This window comes from Leucoraja erinacea, chromosome 16 (assembly GCF_028641065.1).
Source record: "Leucoraja erinacea ecotype New England chromosome 16, Leri_hhj_1, whole genome shotgun sequence".
In the NCBI taxonomy this organism is placed as follows: domain Eukaryota; kingdom Metazoa; phylum Chordata; class Chondrichthyes; order Rajiformes; family Rajidae; genus Leucoraja; species Leucoraja erinaceus.
In genome coordinates, this window is record NC_073392.1 from 312,210 (window position 1) to 331,318 (window position 19,109).

At 44.6% G+C, this 19,109-nt stretch overlaps 1 protein-coding gene across 6 annotated transcripts in view; it reads right to left on the minus strand.

The window, feature by feature from the left end:
- fgd (faciogenital dysplasia) overlaps positions 1–19,109 on the minus strand; it is a 121,636-nt gene continuing 102,527 nt past the window's right edge. For all 6 annotated transcript variants that reach the window (XM_055647493.1, XM_055647494.1, XM_055647492.1 and 3 more), the window contains 9 exons: positions 18,119–18,211; positions 17,437–17,516; positions 17,223–17,253; positions 17,020–17,124; positions 15,581–15,637; positions 5,631–5,753; positions 5,354–5,506; positions 1,854–1,994; positions 1–887 (listed from right to left, as the gene is read on the minus strand). In XM_055647493.1, coding sequence (XP_055503468.1) covers positions 666–887; positions 1,854–1,994; positions 5,354–5,506; positions 5,631–5,753; positions 15,581–15,637; positions 17,020–17,124; positions 17,223–17,253; positions 17,437–17,516; positions 18,119–18,211 — 1,005 coding nt within the window. In that variant the 3' untranslated portion in view covers positions 1–665. The remainder of the gene's footprint in view (positions 888–1,853; positions 1,995–5,353; positions 5,507–5,630; positions 5,754–15,580; positions 15,638–17,019; positions 17,125–17,222; positions 17,254–17,436; positions 17,517–18,118; positions 18,212–19,109) is intronic.

Genomic DNA, 19,109 nt, shown 5'->3' on the forward strand with positions numbered 1-19,109 from the left:
TAATGGTGAAAATCAGGAATGTTTATTTAAAAGCACATGACATAAATATGTGAAACATACAAGCAGATCATAGTTTAAATGTTCCTCCAGCACAGGAAGATAGAGAAACAAATCTGCAACTTTTACAGCTCTTTCCTAGATTTTGTTAACAGTACATAACATGGGAAATAATCCACTTAGCATTTTTACCTATGAAAAAATTAATTACATCACCAAATGCCAAAAGGGACAAAGAGCATTGTGTATTTAAGAATTGAGTACAAACAGTTGATGGACCATGAGTGGCCAGCCACAGATATTCACATTAACTAATGAATCACTATACATCTTGCACGGGGAGGGGGAGGGAGGGCACTGCCAGTACTGGTGTTAACGCACATTTACACACGCCACCCGACTGAAATAGCTTCAATAAAGTGATTACTTTGTAAATTACTACACATTTTCCTGATGTGTTTAGGTTTCTCAGTAGCACAGTTGTTGTCATGGTTGTCAAAGACCAAAAACACAAATAACATTTAAATCTGATACTGATGTAAGGGAGTGATCTAATCTTGAAGTATCTTTCTCAATGAAAGTGCCCTCATTGTTTAATTCAAGTATGGCATCAAGAGGTCACGACAGATAGATACCAAATGCAACCTTCGTTGCTTCTGCTGCTGTTCTCATTCCACTGAGTTACTTGGATCTTCCTCAACTTGACCCTTGGCAACTTTCGAGATGACGTCAATCCATTTTTTCTGAAGCTCCTCGTCATCTGCACTAAAATAAAATGTCTGTTGGGATTGTCTGAGCTTGAAAGTGTGCTTCCTCTCCATCACATCTCCAGGGATGAGCTGCTCAATCTCGTAGCCGGGCAGTGGGATTGTGCGGGACTGCTTTCCCTCCTGGAAGGGAAGTTCCTGGTGTTAGTAGACAAATCGGGAACGGAGAAGCTTACAGTAACAACGAGACATCGCAACGCAACGTATACATTTACAACGGCTTCCAGACTGAGAATCCTATTTGTAAGTTTGAATAACCAAAGCCCCCAGAGTATAGAGGAAGAAACCGTACAGAATACAGAGATGCAGTCACTATTATTTTCTGAAAGTTTAATTTTTTTTAAAAATCGGATTTCTTAAGTATAATCAGAAATAGTGAACCATTTTGCAGTGAAGATGCTTTGTTTAACCCATAAACACAGTGATTCCTTTGAAAAACAAATCAGTGAAAATGGCAGAATTCTGCTTCAATGCAACAGATATTTTGCAGGAAGCAATGAAATCCTCAGTAATCCTCCAGCCCAATTCATGGTCCCTTTATTCTTGTTCAGCTGCCTCCCTCCCTCCCTCTCTCTCTCTCTCCCAGCTTTGAGCGGGCAAATGTGTTTTATTCAAAGTCTTTATACAACTGAGTTCACACACGTAAACTCGACATTCACTAATGGATCTCCAAGTCCCCAAGTCCCCCACCCTGGTGTCTGCACCCCCACACCCACCCCACCCCACATCCCACCCCCACCCCCACACCCCACCCCCACCCCCACCCCACACCCCACACCCCCCACCACCCCCCACCACCCCCACACACACCCCACCCCCCCCCCACAGGTGGGGTCCCCACCACCCCCCCCCCCGCTCCACCCCCACCCCACATCCACACCCCCACCCCACACACCCCCCCCACCCACCCCCACCCCATCCCACACCCCCCAGGTGGGGTCTCACACCGGGCCGCTCCAGCTAGCTCTGCCTTCAGTCCACAGCCCAGGTTGTTCATTAGTTCACAGGAGCAGGAGACCATTCGGCCCATCGGGTTCACTCTGCTGCTCAGGTACTGTGGATGGGCAGGTGTAAGGAAGTGGATCTTACCTGGATGCCAATGTGTAGGTACAGAACCATGGGGTCGCTCTTGGGAATGGCCACCCACACCTTGTGCCAAGGTTTACCCTTCTCCATGAAGCTCAAGTTGCTACAGAACACGGTGTTGTCACTCGTCAGTGAGGTGGGTCTCTGCGGCAGGAACAAGATTCAACATGTCAGTGACTGTGGCAAATATCGAAAGATTCCTCATCAATTACTGGACCCAACACGGACCCAACACGGAAGCAACATGGACCCAACACGGGACCAAACACGGACCCAACATGGACCCAACACAGACCCCAACACGGACCCCAACATGGGAGCAACATGGACCCAACATGGACCCAAACACGGACCCCAACACGCACCCAACACGGACCTCAACATGGGAGCAACATGGACCCAACACGGACCAAACATGGACCCCAACACGCACCCAACACGGACCCAACACGCACCCAACAAGGCGACAGATAGCACAATGGGCTAAGAGTTCGGCTGGCGACCGGAAGGTAGCCGGTTCAAATCCCGCTTGGAGTGCATACTGTCGTTGTGTCCTTGGGCAAGACACTTCACCCACCTTTGCCTGTACGGCGGCAGGCGCGGGCACACCGCGACGCCCTGTGTCTCCCTTTCAAGGGAGATGCTAAAAATGCATTTCGTTGTCTCTGTACTGTACACTGACAATGACAATAAATTGAATCATTTCATTTTTTTTTCATTTCTCAACACGCACCCAACACGGACCTCAACACGCACCCAACACGGACCCCAACACGGACCAAACACGGACCTCGACATGGACCCCAACATGGACCAAACACGGACCCTAACACGGAACAAACATGGACCCAACACAGGACAAACATGTACCAAACACAAACCAAACACGGACTGAACACGGAAGTTAAAGCAGACATGCAAACATGTAATCGTCATGTTCTGTTCAGAACCCTGCGTGTGAACAAGGACAGAGACTGATCAGGTCCACAGGTGCAACAGAACCAGCCTCTCTCCACCTGTCAGCACCCTGCACCCAGTACAGGTGAGAGATGCCTCGGTGGACAGGTAAGGAACTCGACTCAATCCTGTGCTCACTGTGGTGAAGCTGAGATAACGCTGCAGCGAATGGACACCCAATCTCCCCGTCTGCTAGTACAGTCCCACACCGCTGCTTCAAGGAATGGCCGCAACATCCACTCTTCCACAGTTGTTGCTGCAGAAGGAATGTTGCCACTTGTCAGGGAGCAGTGTCGACATCAGCTGAGGGGGAGGGGGGGGGGTGAAGAGTCACACTTGGCCCAGAGCTGTTAGTATTAATCAGCAGAGCAGTCTTAGGAGGTGAAGGTAGACAACGTTATTTTTAGTCTCAGCCTGCAGCATCATCATGGTTTAATTTCAGATGAAATCCCTTTCAAATACATCGGTCATGAGCAAGAGAAGCTGGTAGATGCAACGTCACTGTTCTAAACATAGTCTGGCAGTGAAACTATTCCAACTCTTACATCACTAGTTCAATAAGTTTTGCTCTTCACTGGCATTTTATAATAATCCCTGGTTCCAACACAAACATGCCCATTAATCACATTTCTATTTATACCACACAGCAATTCACAGTGCCCTCCATAATGTTTGGGACAAAGACCCATTATTTATTTATTTGCCTCTGTACTCCACAAGTTAATATTTGTAATAGAAAAAATTACATGTGGTTAAAGTGCACACTGTCAGATTTTAAATAAAGGCCATTTTCATACATTTTGGTTTCACCATGTAGAAATTACAGCAGTGTTTATACACAGTCCCCCCCATTTCAGGGCACAATAATGTCATGTTTAGTATTTAGTATTCAGTTGCTGGGTGTCTTCTCTGGTGATGATCTGCCAGGCCTATATTGCAGCCATCTTTACCTTATGCTTGTTTTGGGGGCTAGACCCCTTCAGTTTTCTCTTCAGCATATAAAAGGCATGCTCAATTGGTTCAGATCGGGTGATTAACTTGGCCACTCAAGAATTCACAATTTTTTAGCTTTGAAAAACTCCTCTGGTGCTTCAGCTGTATGTTTGGGATCATTGTCTTGCTGTAGAATGAACCACCGGCCAATGAGTTTTGAGGCATTTGTTTGAACTTGAGCAGATAGGATGTGTCTATACACTTCAGAATTCATTATGCTACTACCATCGGCAGTTGTATCATCAATAAAGATAAGTGAGCCAGTACCTTCAGCAGTCACACATGCCCATGCCATAACACCCCCACAGTTTCACAGATGAGGTGGTATGCTTCGGATCTTGGGCAGTTCCTTCTCTACGCTATACTTTGCTCTTGCCATCACTCTGATATGTTAATCTTCATTTCATCTGTCCACAAGACCTTTTTTCCAGAACTGTGGTTGCTCCTTTAAGTACTCCTTTAAGTACTTAAGTTCCTTATAGAAACTTACAAAATTCTTAAGGGGTTGGACAGGCTAGATGCAGGAAGATTATTGGGGAAGTCCAGAACTAGGGGTCACTTTAAGGATAAGAGGGAAATCTTTTAGGACCGAGATGAGAAAATCATTTTTTACACAGAAAGTGGTGAATCTGTGGAATTCTCTGCCACAGAAGGTAGTTGAGGCCAGTTCATTGGCTATATTTAAGAGGGCGTTAGATGTGGCCCTTGTGGCTAAAGGGATCAGGGGGTATGGAGAGAAGGCAGGTACAGGATACTGAGTTGGAGGATCAGCCATGATCATATCGAATGGCGGTGCAGGCTCGAAGGGCCGAATGGCCTACTCCTGCACCTATTTTCTATGTTTCTATGTTTCTTGCCAAACTGTAACCTATTTTTGCACCTAACCACTGGTTTGCATCTTGCAGTGTAGCCTCTGTATTTCTGTTCATGAAGTCTTGTGCAGACAGTGGTCATTGACAAATCCACACCTGACTCCTGAAGTGTTTCTGATCTGTCGGACAGGTGTTTGGGGATTTTTCTTTATTATAGGGAGAATTCTTCTGTCATCAGCTGTGGAGGTCTTCCTTGGCCTGCCAGTCCCTTTGCGATTAGTAAGCTCACCAGTGCTCTCTTTCTTCTTAATGATGATCCAAACAGTTGATTTTGGTAAGCCTGCAGTTTGGCTGATGTCTCTAACAGTTTTATTCTTGTTTCTCAGTTTCACAATGGCTTCCTTGACTTTCATTGGCACAACTTTGGTCCTTATGTTGATAAACAGCAATAAAAGTGTCCAAAGGTGATGGAAAGACTGGAGGAAAGACTAGGTACTGAGAGCTCTCTTCTACCTGCATTAAGGAGGCAATTAAACACACCCATGCAATTACAGACACCTGTGAAGCCATGTTCCCAAACATTATGGTGCCCTGAAATGGGGAGACAATGTATAAACACAGCTGTAATTTCTACATGGTGAAACCAAAATGTTTAAAAATACCCTTTAATAAAGTCTGACTGTGCACTTTAACCACAGGCCTGTGATCTGGCGATGTGTTGCCATGGTTCCCAACACTGACCTCCAACACTGATTTCCGCTTCTGGTCGGTCACATTGTCGGGCGCGGGGCTCGGCGGTTGTGCTGTGACTGGCAGCGTGAAGCAATCCTTACACACGCGGTTGTGTCGACTGTCTGCCAGTGGCTTGAATTCTGAACATTTACCACAGATAATCTAATAAAGAGCACAATGTCAAATATGCGGCTTCATAGATCACCAAATGAGTCCATTTTAACAGTGACCTTGAACCAGAACAATGATTTAAAATACAAATTAACGGAGTGTTTTCAGGACTTACTGCATTGCATTGTTTACAGTGATGGCGACGTTTCGTTATTGAATTAAACGTTTCGCTACAGCTTTTGCACGTCTGCTTTTCCTTATCACGTTTTGTTTTTGAAGCTCTTTTACCCGAATCCATCTGGGGAACAATAAGTTTAGATGAATTATACCCAATGAACACAACTACCAGAGTGGTGCAATAAATACAGCAGTATTTACGGGTGCACCTTGTTCTTTAGTAATGTTCCTGTCGCCCACGTGGGTTAGAAATGTACCAGGTATCACCACAAAATGACACTGTTCATGGAGCTTCATCATAAACTCAATCTACAACAAAAGACAAACACAAAATGCTGGAGTAACTCAACGGGACAGGCAGCATCTCTAGATATGTCCGTCCTACTCAACCTACTCAACATAGGACATTGTAGAGAACATTTTCAATATTGTTCCTTCACAAAAACAACTGGGTCACTAAACAATGAGATGTTTTTCATTAAATAAACACGTCTGATTAGTCCCAGATATATCAATAATTCAAGTTGTTTAAAAGTGTTTAAATTGTTTAAAAATCCCATTAATTTGGAGATCAAAAGCTGAAATTTGAAAAATTAGATTCAAAATGTTTAAAATTATGAGGATCCAATTTTGGGTAATGTTTGCTGGATGCTCGAAAAAATAGCCTATTATTCACCAGTTGTAGATTTCTGTTCTGTTAGAAACATTGAGCATCGCTGTTGTGTTGGACGGCGGTAGTTCAGGTGAACTATGTTGGAAGCATCGAGACCATGACCTGCTTTCTGATGGGTGGTTTTTTTCTTACCTCATAAGGCCCAGGTGACGTTTCAGGTCAAAGAAGGGTCTCGACCCAAAATGTCACCCATTCCTTCTCTCCAGAGATGCTGCCTGTCCCGCTGAGTTACTCCTATCTTTGATTTTTGCAGTACAATTGGTTCTGCCAATTATAAATATACACGACTTGCCGCTCATTCGATGAGTAGCAGAATAAGAAAAGGCATGGAGGATCCCACATATTTCCAAACTGTGAAAGAACATGCTTCATTTTCTGCCATGACATTGCTATTGGTCCAGATTTAGAAAGCTCATTCATAAAGGATGATGGATTCAAATTTAATTTAATTTTCCAAAGGGGGTGGGAGATTGCAACCTTCACGTGGTCCGCCCTGTTTCGACGAATGCATTCAACCCGACGTGCACAACAAATAAGTAGAACAAGTTGTCCTACAACTTTAGGCTGTGCACGTCATTCGCAAGAAGAAGATTCTTCCAAAGGAAGTTGACAAATGCTCAAGGCAGAAAGATGTCCAAGGGTTTGGGAGAGAGCTGCTAAGTTGGACTGCCTGGACCAAATAGCTGCTTCATCTGCCGTTCCTCTCCAATAGAACATAGAACAGTAAAGGACAAGAAGAGGCCCTTTCTCAGCCCTTCACAGTTTGGAGTTGGTTTTGGAAAGGTTTCCTAGTCTCCACCACGTTTAAGGCCAATCATTCAATGTTTCACCTGGATCAAACCTGGTGTTACACACAAATACTGAATCAGTAACAACCACATTGAGTTGGAGATTGCATTGGCCTGGTATATGAAATCTAAAGCTGAAATACAGCTGCTGTTAGTGTCAGCGATACATAAGGAGTTTTTGTGGTGAGTGCAGTATGGTGCAGTTTGTTATTTCCTTCCAGCATTGAGCTCAGAGTCTGCAGCAATGTGGCATCATGGCTGTGTGCCATTGGTCAAAGAGACCATGAAATAGCACAGAAAACTCGGCTCCACCTTCACCAACTTTGGAACTTTTAACATCAAAACGTGGAAGTGATATGTCCGCCATTAGCCCGATTGTTCCCGCCTCACCCTCTCTAGACACACACCCTCCCTTCAGTGTTCAACAGAGACACACACACAGGGACACACACACACAGACACAGGGACAGGGACACACACAGGGACACACACACACAGGGACACACACACACAGGGACACACACACACAGGGACACACACACACACACACAGTGGACACACACACACACACACAGGGACACACACACACACACACACACAAACACACTTCAGAGTTCACACAGAGACACACAGCCACACACACAGGGACACACACACACACACACAGAGACACACACACACACACACACACACACACAGGGGGACACACACACACACACAGGGACACACACACACAGGGACACAGGGACACACACACAAGGACACACACACACAGAGACACACACACACACACACAAGGACACACACACACAGAGACACACACACACACAGGACACACACACACACACACACAGGGACACACAGACGCACACACAGGGACACACACAGGGACACACACAGACACACACACACACAAGGACACACACACAGAGACACACACACACACACACTGGAGGACACACACACACACAGACACACACACAGGGCCACACAGGAGGACACACACAGGGGGACACCCAGGAGGACACACACACGCACACTCAAGGACACACACAGGGACACATGCACAAACAGGGGGACACACAGACCCACACACACAGACACACACACAGACACACACACAGGGCCACACACACACACATGGACACACAAACATTCTTCTGTGATAAATAGGCCGCTGGTTGGAAACCAAACAGACAAAGAATCAAATGAACGGCAGCAGCATTGAAACATCAGACAAGAGAACAGACAGCAGCGGTCATAACAGGAAGCACGACTGCACACACTTGCATGTATTTATAGATCGTGTTTGTCAATTGCGTGTTTAATGCATGTTTGCAGTGTACTTAATGCATGTTTGCAGAGTGTTTAATGCATGTTTGCAGCGTGTTTAATGCATGTTTGCAGCGTGTTTAATGCATGTTTGCAGAGTGTTTAATGCATGTTTGCAGTGTGTTTAATGCATGTTTGCAGCGTGTTTAATACATGTTTGCAGCGTGTTTCATGCATGTTTGCAGCGTGTTTAATGCATGTTTGCAGCGTGTTTCATGCATGTTTGCAGCGTGTTTCATGCATGTTTGCAGAGTGTTTCATGCATGTTTGCAGCGTGTTTAATGCATGTTTGCAGCGTGTTTAATGCATGTTTGCAGCGTGTTTCATGCACGTTTGCAGCGTGTTTCATGCATGTTTGCAGCGTGTTTCATGCATGTTTGCAGCATGTTTAATGCAGGTTTGCAGCGTGTTTCATGCATGTTTGCAGCGTATTCAATGCATGTTTGCAGCGTGTTTCATGCATGTTTGCAGCGTGTTTCATGCATGTTTGCAGCGTGTTTCATGCATGTTTGCAGCGTGTTTCATGCATGTTTGCAGCGTGTTTCATGCATGTTTGCAGCGTGTTTAATGCATGTTTGCAGCATGTTTAATGCAGGTTTGCAGCGTGTTTCATGCATGTTTGCAGTGTGTTTAATACATGTTTGCAGCATGTTTAATGCATGTTTGCAGTGTGTTTAATGTTTTGAGTTGGTTAAATTTGAGCAATGCACAGCTGCATAAAAATGCTGAATTCATTGTGCTATTTTAACAATATAATTATAGTTGAAGATAAATTGTAAACTTTGACGTTGTTCAGCATTGTGAACTGTTTGTGAAGCAGGAGAGATTAGATCACATGAAGATCAGTGAAGGGCAGAATATCTACCTCTGCATCTTTCATTGTGGGTCAGAGTTGTAAACTCTCAAATTAACACAATTTTGTTTCATTTGTATTAAAACAGTGACGTTTATTCTTTAAAACAGTATCCTCTCGTTCTAGATCCTTTGACAAGAGAAATCATCGACTCACATCCGCCCTGCCAATATTCCTCCCCGTCTCTCCCATTTGTAGCCCAGCCTGTGGAACCTTCCCTACGACACCTCATGATTCTTGTATTCCTTCTCCAAACCACTGCCTGAACAGTAACATTCTCCCTTGCTCAAGGTACACGATACCTTGGGTACATGGATGGGAGGGGTTTGGAGGGATATGGACCAAATGCAACATGTGGATGGGTGTCATCGTGGGCATGGACTTGATGGGCTGAAGGGCCAGTTTCTGTGCTGTGTGACTTTCTCACAAGGAAGCCAGGTCTGCATACTACACTCCAGACTAAATGTCACCAATACCTTGTGGACTCGAGGCACAATCTCCCACCTTCATGTCCTTGGCCCTGACACAATAACAGTGTTAGCTTTCTCATCTTCCCTCCACAACTGGCCACGTGTCAATCATTTCCACACCAGATCTTTCACGCCTCCATTTTTGGCCTCACCAGCCGACCTTCGGGTCACCAGGAGATTTACCAATCACGCCTATAGTGGTGTCTAACAAATCAATTATTATATCAATGTTGCAAAAGGCTGAGCAGCACCAATCCCAGAGGTGTTGTAGTTACAGCTAGTCAACCCAATCCTTCCTGCCAGCCAGCGAATCTGTGCTGATACATGACCTAAAATGCCACCAGATGTCATTTTCCACAATGACTTATAATGCAACACCTTATCCACCAACGTCCGGAAATCTAATGGTACATTTGTCACCACACCTACACAGTTTGCCAAAGAAACTCCAAAATATAATTTCCCTTTCACTCTGACTGTTCCTGATGTCCTGGGGCTTTTCCAAGTGCCCTCCTTAACGCAACTTACACATTTCCCCAACTACAGACGTTGGGCCCAACTAACCCGAACCCTGTCATTTTCTGCTTTCTGTCATCCATCCTTTTTATAGAAAGGAGTCACTTTTGCCATTTCCAATCGAAAGGGATCTTCCGTGAATCTGGGAACTTTGGAACATGAGCGATCTTACTGAGACGAGGTTCAGGAGGATCTGGGGGCTGTCACCCCCAGTCCCTGCCTTCATGACGGCACAGAGTCAAGGTGGGGGGGGGGGGGGGGGGGGGGGGGGGGCAATGGGATCAGAGGGGCAAGTCTTTCCACAGTCACTGGTATTTACAGTGCCCTCCATAATGTTTGGGACAAAGACTCATCAATTTCTACATGGTGAAACCAAAATGTATAAGAATGGCCTTTATTAAAATCTGACAATGTGCACTTTAACCACATGTGATTTTTTTCTATTACAAATCTCAAATTGTGGAGTACAGAGACAAATAAATAAATAAATGATGGGTATTTATGGAGCTATGAACAGTATGAAGGACACTGTAGAATGAGCTGCCAGAGGAGGTGGGGGAGCCAGGAACACTAACAACATTGAAGAAGCATCTGGCCAGGTGCTTGAATGAACAAGGTGTGGAGAGGGAATTAATGCAGGCAGTGGGATTAGTTTAGATGGGCTTGATGGATAGCATGGGTGCGGTGGGCCGAACAGCCTGTTTCTGTGCTGTACAACTATGTGACTGTAACCAGAAACCCACCTATTGAATAAGGCCACAAGATCTACAGTGTCTGATAACGCATTGGTCCTTATACTTGCTTCTCAAAAGACTCTTTGAACAAATATGTAGGAAGGAACTGCAGATGCTGATTTATATTGAAGATGTTGGAGTAACTCAGCGAAACACTTTGTTCTCATACCTTACACTTCCTTATCTGTGTCTCCCTCTCCCCTGACTCTCAGTCTGAAGAAGGGTCTCGACCCGAAACGTCACACATTCCTTCCCTCCAGAGATGCTGCCTGTCCCGCTGAGTTACTCCAGTATTTTGTGTCTATGTTCTTTTAAAAATAAATAAGTAACTCCCGGAAATCATGGGTGTTAATTGAAGACAGCACCAGCAGGCTGTTTCTCAGCTCCACTCATCCTAGGAACAAGGTGAATTACTCACTGCCTGGGCACCACTGACACGAGACAACCCACAAACATGACGTGAGAGAACAAGGGAACTGCACAAAGGGCTCTTCTTCATTGGACAAAGGGCATCGTGGAAGTTGCCATGGATGCCTCATCTTGGGACCCCAACACTGCAGATAAGTGTGAGTGTGAACACAATCGTGCACCCCCTCCTTGCTGGTAAAGGTTGGTGCACTTTGCTGCGTCATAAAAGGCAGAACATCAGCTCAGGAACATCCCTACTGCTAGAGGTTTGTAGCAATATGCCTGCAGGATGTCCATAGTGGCAGCATCATCTCTGTAGAGACGTCAGTGAAAGAGGGTGAGGTGTAGACATGGAACTGCAGATGCTGGTTTCACAAAGTAGTGCTGGAGTAACTCAGCGGGTCAGGCAGCATCTCTGGAGAACATGGATAGGTGGCGTTTCGGTTCGAAACCCTTCTTCAGACTCACCTGTTCAGTCTGCAGACGTGTCTGACCTGTAAAGTCACCTATCCATGTTCTCCACAGATGCTTCCTGACCCGCTGAGTTACTCCAGCACTCTGTGAAACGTCACCTATCCATGTTTTCCACAGATGCTGCCTGACCCGCTGAGTTACTCCAGCACTCTGTGAAACGTCACCTATCCATGTTCTCCACAGATGCTGCCTGACTCGTTGAGTTACTGCAGCATTCTGTTTTTTGGAGACAAAGGGTGATTTTGTCTTTGGCAAACCCCAGTCTATTTATTTTGAAATCCTAAAGTCATATTTTGGCTTGGAATGGATTTAATCAGAGATCACTGTGATTATGTGCTTGTTTTTCAGAGAAAAGATGAAGCCTTGAAACTTAAGTTCCAAGTTAGTGTTTGTTTTCCCTACGGCAGAGACTGACCTAGTTCCCCTCAACCAACACGGAAACGCACAGCTCTACCTTCAAGGACAGTTTCTTCCCAGCTGTTATCAGGCAGCTGAACCATCCTACCACAACCCGAGAGCAGTGCTGAACTACTATCTACCTCAATGGTGACCCTCGGACTATCCATGATCAGACTTGCAGGCTTTACCTTGCACTAAACCTTATCGTGAATCTATACACTGTAAATTGTAATCATGTATTGGTTAGCATGTCACAAAAGATTGTCACTGTACCTCGGTACATGTGACAATAAACTCAACTGGAAGGTATCCTCAACCTTAACAACTTCCCTTTTGATTCCTCTCACCTTTTACAAATAAAACAGTCATCAAGTTAACCCCCAGCGTGGGTTTCAGCCACGACTGTCTTTCTGGTTTGTTCTTTTGAATTCTCTTTATTGCAAACCTCCCCTTGTATCACTCCCCGACTCATCAGGAAGCCACAAACTGGGCAGTGAAGTGTGGGATGGAGCAAACTCGGTGAGATCACCCTCCACAACCCCAGAAAATAAAATCCCTGGTGATACTATGAAACTCATGATTCATAACTAAAGACGCCACTTCAAATGGCAACTGCCCTCAACCCACGACACAGGTTTTCACAACTTTAATGTTGCAGCAACTGATATTAAAGCGGAGTTAGTGAAACTTGTAACTCCTTCACAGCCAGTAACCTACATCACAACAACATTTGCTGGCCCCCAGAGGGAGAGAGGCTGAATTGGTGAATGTGTCCCGGTAACAATATCTAAGTCAGGCTGCATGTGAACAACGACATCCCTGATCATCATTGTCCGTGTCTGGTCAATGGTCCACGTTACATGCTACACGTTACACGGTCCACATTACACGTTACATGCTACACGCTACATGGTCCACATTACACGTTATACACTACACGGTCCATGTTACACGGTACACGGTCCAGTTACATGCTACACATTACATGCTGCATGTTACACGGTACACGTTACACGGTCCACGGTACATGTTACATGGTCCACGTTACACGGTACATGTTACACGGTACATGTTACACGGTACATGTTACAAAGTACACACTTGTCCATCTTCAGATATCTCACAACCAGCAGAAAAATGTCACAAATATTGAACTTTGTTTTGTCCTCTGTGGGAACTTCCTTCACTAACATGATTTAAACTACAAATAATAATGACTGTGTAGCAAGGAACTGCAGATGCTGGTTTAAACCGAAGATAGACACAAAATGCTGAAGTAACTCAGTGGGACAGGCAGCATCTCTGGAGAGAAGGAATGGGTGACGTTTCGGGTGGAGACCCTTCTTCAGACTGGTTAGTGATAAGGGAACCGAGAGATAGATGGTGATGTGGACAGATAAAGATCAATGAATAAAAGACATGCAAATATGTACCGATGATAAAGGAAACAGGTCATTGTTAGCTGTTTGTTGGGTGAAAGCGAGAAGCTGGTGCACCTTGGGAAACAATGATTATTGTCTTCAATGTTTCTTGCTGTCCATACACTTAACAAACAGAAGTTTAACAAGGTAAGGAAGTTGAACTCGGGTGCAGTGTACAGCTCTCTCTGCAGTGATCACCAACCCTGCTCTAACCACCAGTTCACAGAGGGAGCCGGCCCATTGCTCCAGAACCACAAACAGGAATATTGTGTCGTCATCAAATCATCTGACAGTTCTCATTGTTAAAGCAATCATATATGTAGGAAGAAACTGAAGATGCTGGATTACACCAAAGATAAACACAGAGTGCTGGAGTAACTCAGCGGGTCAGGCAGCATTTGTGGAGGACATGGATAGGTGACGTTTAGGGGCTCGACCTGAAATGTCACCCATACTTTTTCTCCAGAGATGCTGCCTGACCCTCTGAGTTTCTCCAGCACTCTGTGTCTATCTTCTGCATGAATATAATTTCTGGTTCATTAAACAACTAACAATAGAACAAAATGTTTACATAGAAACATAGAAAATAGGTGCAGGAGTAGGCCATTCGGTCCTTGGAGCCTGCACCGCCATTCAATATGATCATGGCTGATCATCCAACTCAGTATCCCATCCCTGCCTTCTCTCCATACCCCCTGATCCCCTTAGCCACAAGGGCCACATCTAACTCCCTCTTAAATATAGCCAATGAACTGGCCTCAACTACCTTCTGTGGCAGAGAATTCCACAGATTCACCACTCTCTGTGAAAAATGATTTTCACATCTCGGTCCTAAAAGACTTCCCTCTTATCCTTAAACTATGACCCCTTGTTCTGGACTTCCCCAACATCGGGAACAATCTTCCTGCATTTAGCCTGTCCAACCCCTTAAGAATTTTGTAAATTTCTATAAGATCCTCCCTCAATCTTCTGAATTCTAGCGAGTACCAGCCGAGTCTATCCAGTCTTTCTTCATATGAAAGTCCTGCCATCCCAGGAATCAGTCTGGTGAACCTTCTCTGTACTTTGCCAAAAGAATATCTATCTTTAACTTCTTGGTGAATAATCGAGCGTGCCATTTAAACGTCTCAGGAGATATATTTGCAGCAGTCGTGATGACAAGAACTGGGCTGACAACTGCTTTTACAGGAAGATCTGATCTGGAAACAAACTTATCTTCAGGCTAAAAACAAGCTTGCTCACCTGAGCAATGCTAATGCTAATGCTAATTCTACAAACTATAGACAACTTTGTGTGGCGCATACACTCCAGTTTTATCTTGCTGCTTCTGTCGAACTTGAAACCCCATGTAAACATGAGCACAAAATGCTGGAGTATTTCAGCCAGTCAGGCAGCATCTCTGGAGAAAAGGAATCAGTGACATTTCGTGTTGGAACCCTTCAGATTCCGTCTGAATCAGTCTGAAGAATCAGTCTGAAGAAAGGTCTCGACCTGAAATATCACCCATTCCTTCTCTCCAGAGAAGCTGCCTGGCCCGCTGAGTTACTCCGGTATTTAGTGTCTATCTCCAGTGTAAACCAACATCACCCTACACGGCTGGGTGTAGCTCCGAGCACAACCACCCTCTAAACAAATAGCGTACAGATCCAGGAAACAAGGAGGAAGCAGAAGAGGATAGAATGAAGCCATTTAGATGTCTCTAGTGCGGCAGCATTCTCCAACATGCTCTACACAAACAACAGACTTCATGACAGTTTCTGTTCCTTCTTACATCTTATAATTACAATAAAGGATTCACAAAAACTGGATAAAATAGTCCCTCGTGTGTTTACGAGAGATCTCTATGCAATGTGGTCTAAATATCTCTAACATCTACTCACCAACGAAGGGCTGGAGAAGTCTCCTACATTGGACTCACCACAGGCTGCGCCTGGAACCTGGGAGAACAAACATTTGTGTCAACATCCACAATGCTACCAAACTATCAACCCTTCAGTCATTTGAGATTTGTTCAACTAATTGAATTTTAAAATCAATTTCAACAATGAAACTTTGCAAGAAGGGAATAATAAAATGTCGAATCTGAGCTTCAAAGGAAGATGGGGGCTGGGAGAGGGGGGGGGGGGGGGGTTAATGGGTCGATGATCGTCTGTGACTTGTACAGGATCGACGGCCCAGGCCCACAGCCAGCGCGGAGAAGCAGCGCTAAATGCAGCTCAACTCTGCCTGTCTCGCCGGGTTAACCTACAGCCCTGCCTGGACTGACAGCACACCAGCCTGGAGCCCTGGAGTTAATGGGGCAATGATCATCTGGAACTTGTTCTGCAGAACTTTGAACTCTTTCAGGCTTTTCTTTATCCAACTCTTGAGGTTGTGATGGTCTTGGCATCATGGTTGGCACAGACACGTGGGCCGAAGGGACTGTCCCTGTGCTGTACTGTATGTGTTCTACCTTCTACTGAGAAAGGCACGTTCTACATTTAGGTTGCAGCACCCTGCCTCCATTTCACAAGGGACAGACTGCGTCTGCCTTGAGCACGTACTCTGGGTGAGGGGAGAAAGCAGAAACCCAAAGGTGACAGAAACAACAAATTATTGAATGATGGAGTAGCCAAACACATCTTCTTGCATCCATAGTCGCCTCTTATCAATGAAAGAATGAATACATTGATTGGCCAAGTATTCACATACAAGGAATTTGCCTTGGTGCTCCGCCCACAAGTGACATACAATGCCAGGCAGGAATTGACACACAAAACATTAAACATTAATAATAAAACATTATTGATTAAACATGTGAATTAAATATAAAACAGAGCACAAGGAGGCTACATATTTTTGTTTCTTGAGTTGAGCTACTACTTGTGGAATCAATTCACATTTAGATTTTTGTACACAACTCGTAATTGAAAACTTCACACACAATGGCACAGCCTCACAGCGCCAGAGACTGGAGTTCAATCCTGACCTCCGGTGCTGTCTGTGTGGAGTTTGCACGTTCTCCCTGTGACCGTGTGGGTTTCTTCCCACATCCCAATGATGTGCCGATTTGTAGGTTAATTGGCCTCTTGTGTGTAGGGAGTGGAGGAGTGAGAATGGGTCGGCATTGACTTGGTGGGCCGAAGACCAAGTTTCCATGCTGTATCGTTGAACTAAACGGATTATCTGTCCACTATTTACAGCGTTAGATGCAGTGGACATTACATGCTCCATTACAGGTAACAATTATCTCACAATCACCATGGCCACTGTTTGTTTCCCTGCTTCATTGATTGGCTGCAGATTGGGCATTGCTGTACTGATCAACTGTTCAACTTACTGGGGAATCTGGAGCACTTTCTTCATCCCTTGAAAAGGAACTATTGAAAGCCTTGTTGAAAGTCTCACTGTTTTGCTTGTGCTTTTCGATGGTCCCGTGGATAACCTAATTAAATAAAACACTGTGTTTATGGAAGTTAACAACCACTTCAGAATTGATGGAATACGAAACAGTAACATCATCTTTCGGTGAACATTCCCTACCTGAAACCAATCTTTCCTCTCCTCCTCAGTCCTGAAAAATTCACATTTTAGGGAATTAATTATCTTGATAGTTGTGACTATTTTTTTTAAATTCTTACTTTCAAAAAAGCTTTAAAAAAACTTCCTTTCATAAATTTCCAATCCACGTTTATTGTACAAACGGAACAGAAAGTTTAATCAGAATAAGGGCGATGATTTAAAGGATTGTATTCACCTGGCCTGGAGTTCTAAGGATCGCTGCTTTCCTACGATCGTAAATGTGTGAGTCACAGTCGATTTCACTTTTTCTTGGACCTGAAGAAGAGATTAAATTATTCCAAGCATCAAGTTTGCTCTGCAAAACATGTCGGCCGGTGTGGGCAAGTTGGGCTGAAGGGCCTGTTTCCATGCAGTATCACTCTGTGACTATTGTAGATGGGGCATGTTGGCCAGTCTGGGCGAGTTGGGCTGAAGGGCCTGTTTCCACACTGTATCACTCTATGACTAGTATAGATGGGACATTTTGGCCGGTTCCACACTGTATCACTCTATGACTAGTGTAGATGGGGCAAGTTGGGCTGAAGGACCTGTTTCCACACTGTATCACTCTATGACTAGTATAGATGGGGCATGTTGGCCAATCTGGGCGAGTTGGGCTGAAGGGCCTGTTTCCACACTGTATCACTCTATGACTAGTGTAGATGGGGCAAGTTGGGCTGAAGGGCCTGTTTCCACAATGTATCACTCTATGACTAGTATAGATGGGACATGTTGGCCGGTTACACACTGTATCACTCTATGACTAGTGTAGATGGGACATGTTGGCCGGTTACACACTGTATCACTCTATGACTAGTGTAGATGGGACATGTTGGCCGGTGTAGGCAAGTTTCCACACTGTATCATCTATGACAAACCTGCATTCCAGCGATGTCAATCCTTTCCCTGACACTGAACTTCTGTCCCATGAGTCGGAGCTTTGGCACACAGTATAGGATCATGTTGTTGAACTGAAAATAAAAACACTTCATTTTAACGTGTGCCCGTCTGTTGTAATCCAGTAATAATACACAACTTCTGTAGATCTGCAGCTAACAGTACACAGGTTACTGCACAACTAGTATTGAACAATGATTCGAAACAAGGTCTCATTTCTATTCAAGATTGTAATTGATGGGGGATAATAACAGTTCAATAAATCACTGAAATAGTCTCAATATTCAACTATTTCCTTATAAACGTCAGTGCAAAAGCCATAATCAAACTGTTACAAAATTAAATAACATAAAATTATTTTGAACTGCACACTCTGTGGTTTTATACTTGTATGAAGTACAATTGCACATTTTTAAGAAACACACATTGGGTTAGTTGTCTCAAACAGAGTCAAACATGTTCTCGGAAGTTAATTGGTACTTGAATGAGTTTAGCTGGTGATGGAAACTATTTGTCGCAGTCACTGAGCTCGTGGTCTGTCAGTAAAGCCCTGGCCACTGTCCTGCTTCAATCACCACAATGTATGTGGTGAAGATTGAACAGCTGACGAGGGACTCGGATAAAGACATTTCTTTCTGCTTCCTTCAAATGCAATGGTGTATTTGCTGCTAACAAATTAACAGCAAGGGAGGAAGAATAACAAACTATGTTCTCAAAATGGAAGATAAAGCCAACATAACAAGCTCTGTTTAGCAACTGTCTGTGCCCAGTGTCAGGGAGAGACAGCTGTGGTTGTCACAAAACCACTGGGCCTCGGACAATACCCACACCTTTGTCACATCTCCTGTGTGTAGAGTAACATTGATCACATTGAATGGCGGTGCTGGCTCAAAGGGCCGAATGGTCTACTTCTGCACCTATTGTCTAACAGAGCTGTGGTTCACTGATGTTGACTCTCGACAAAGGGTTGGA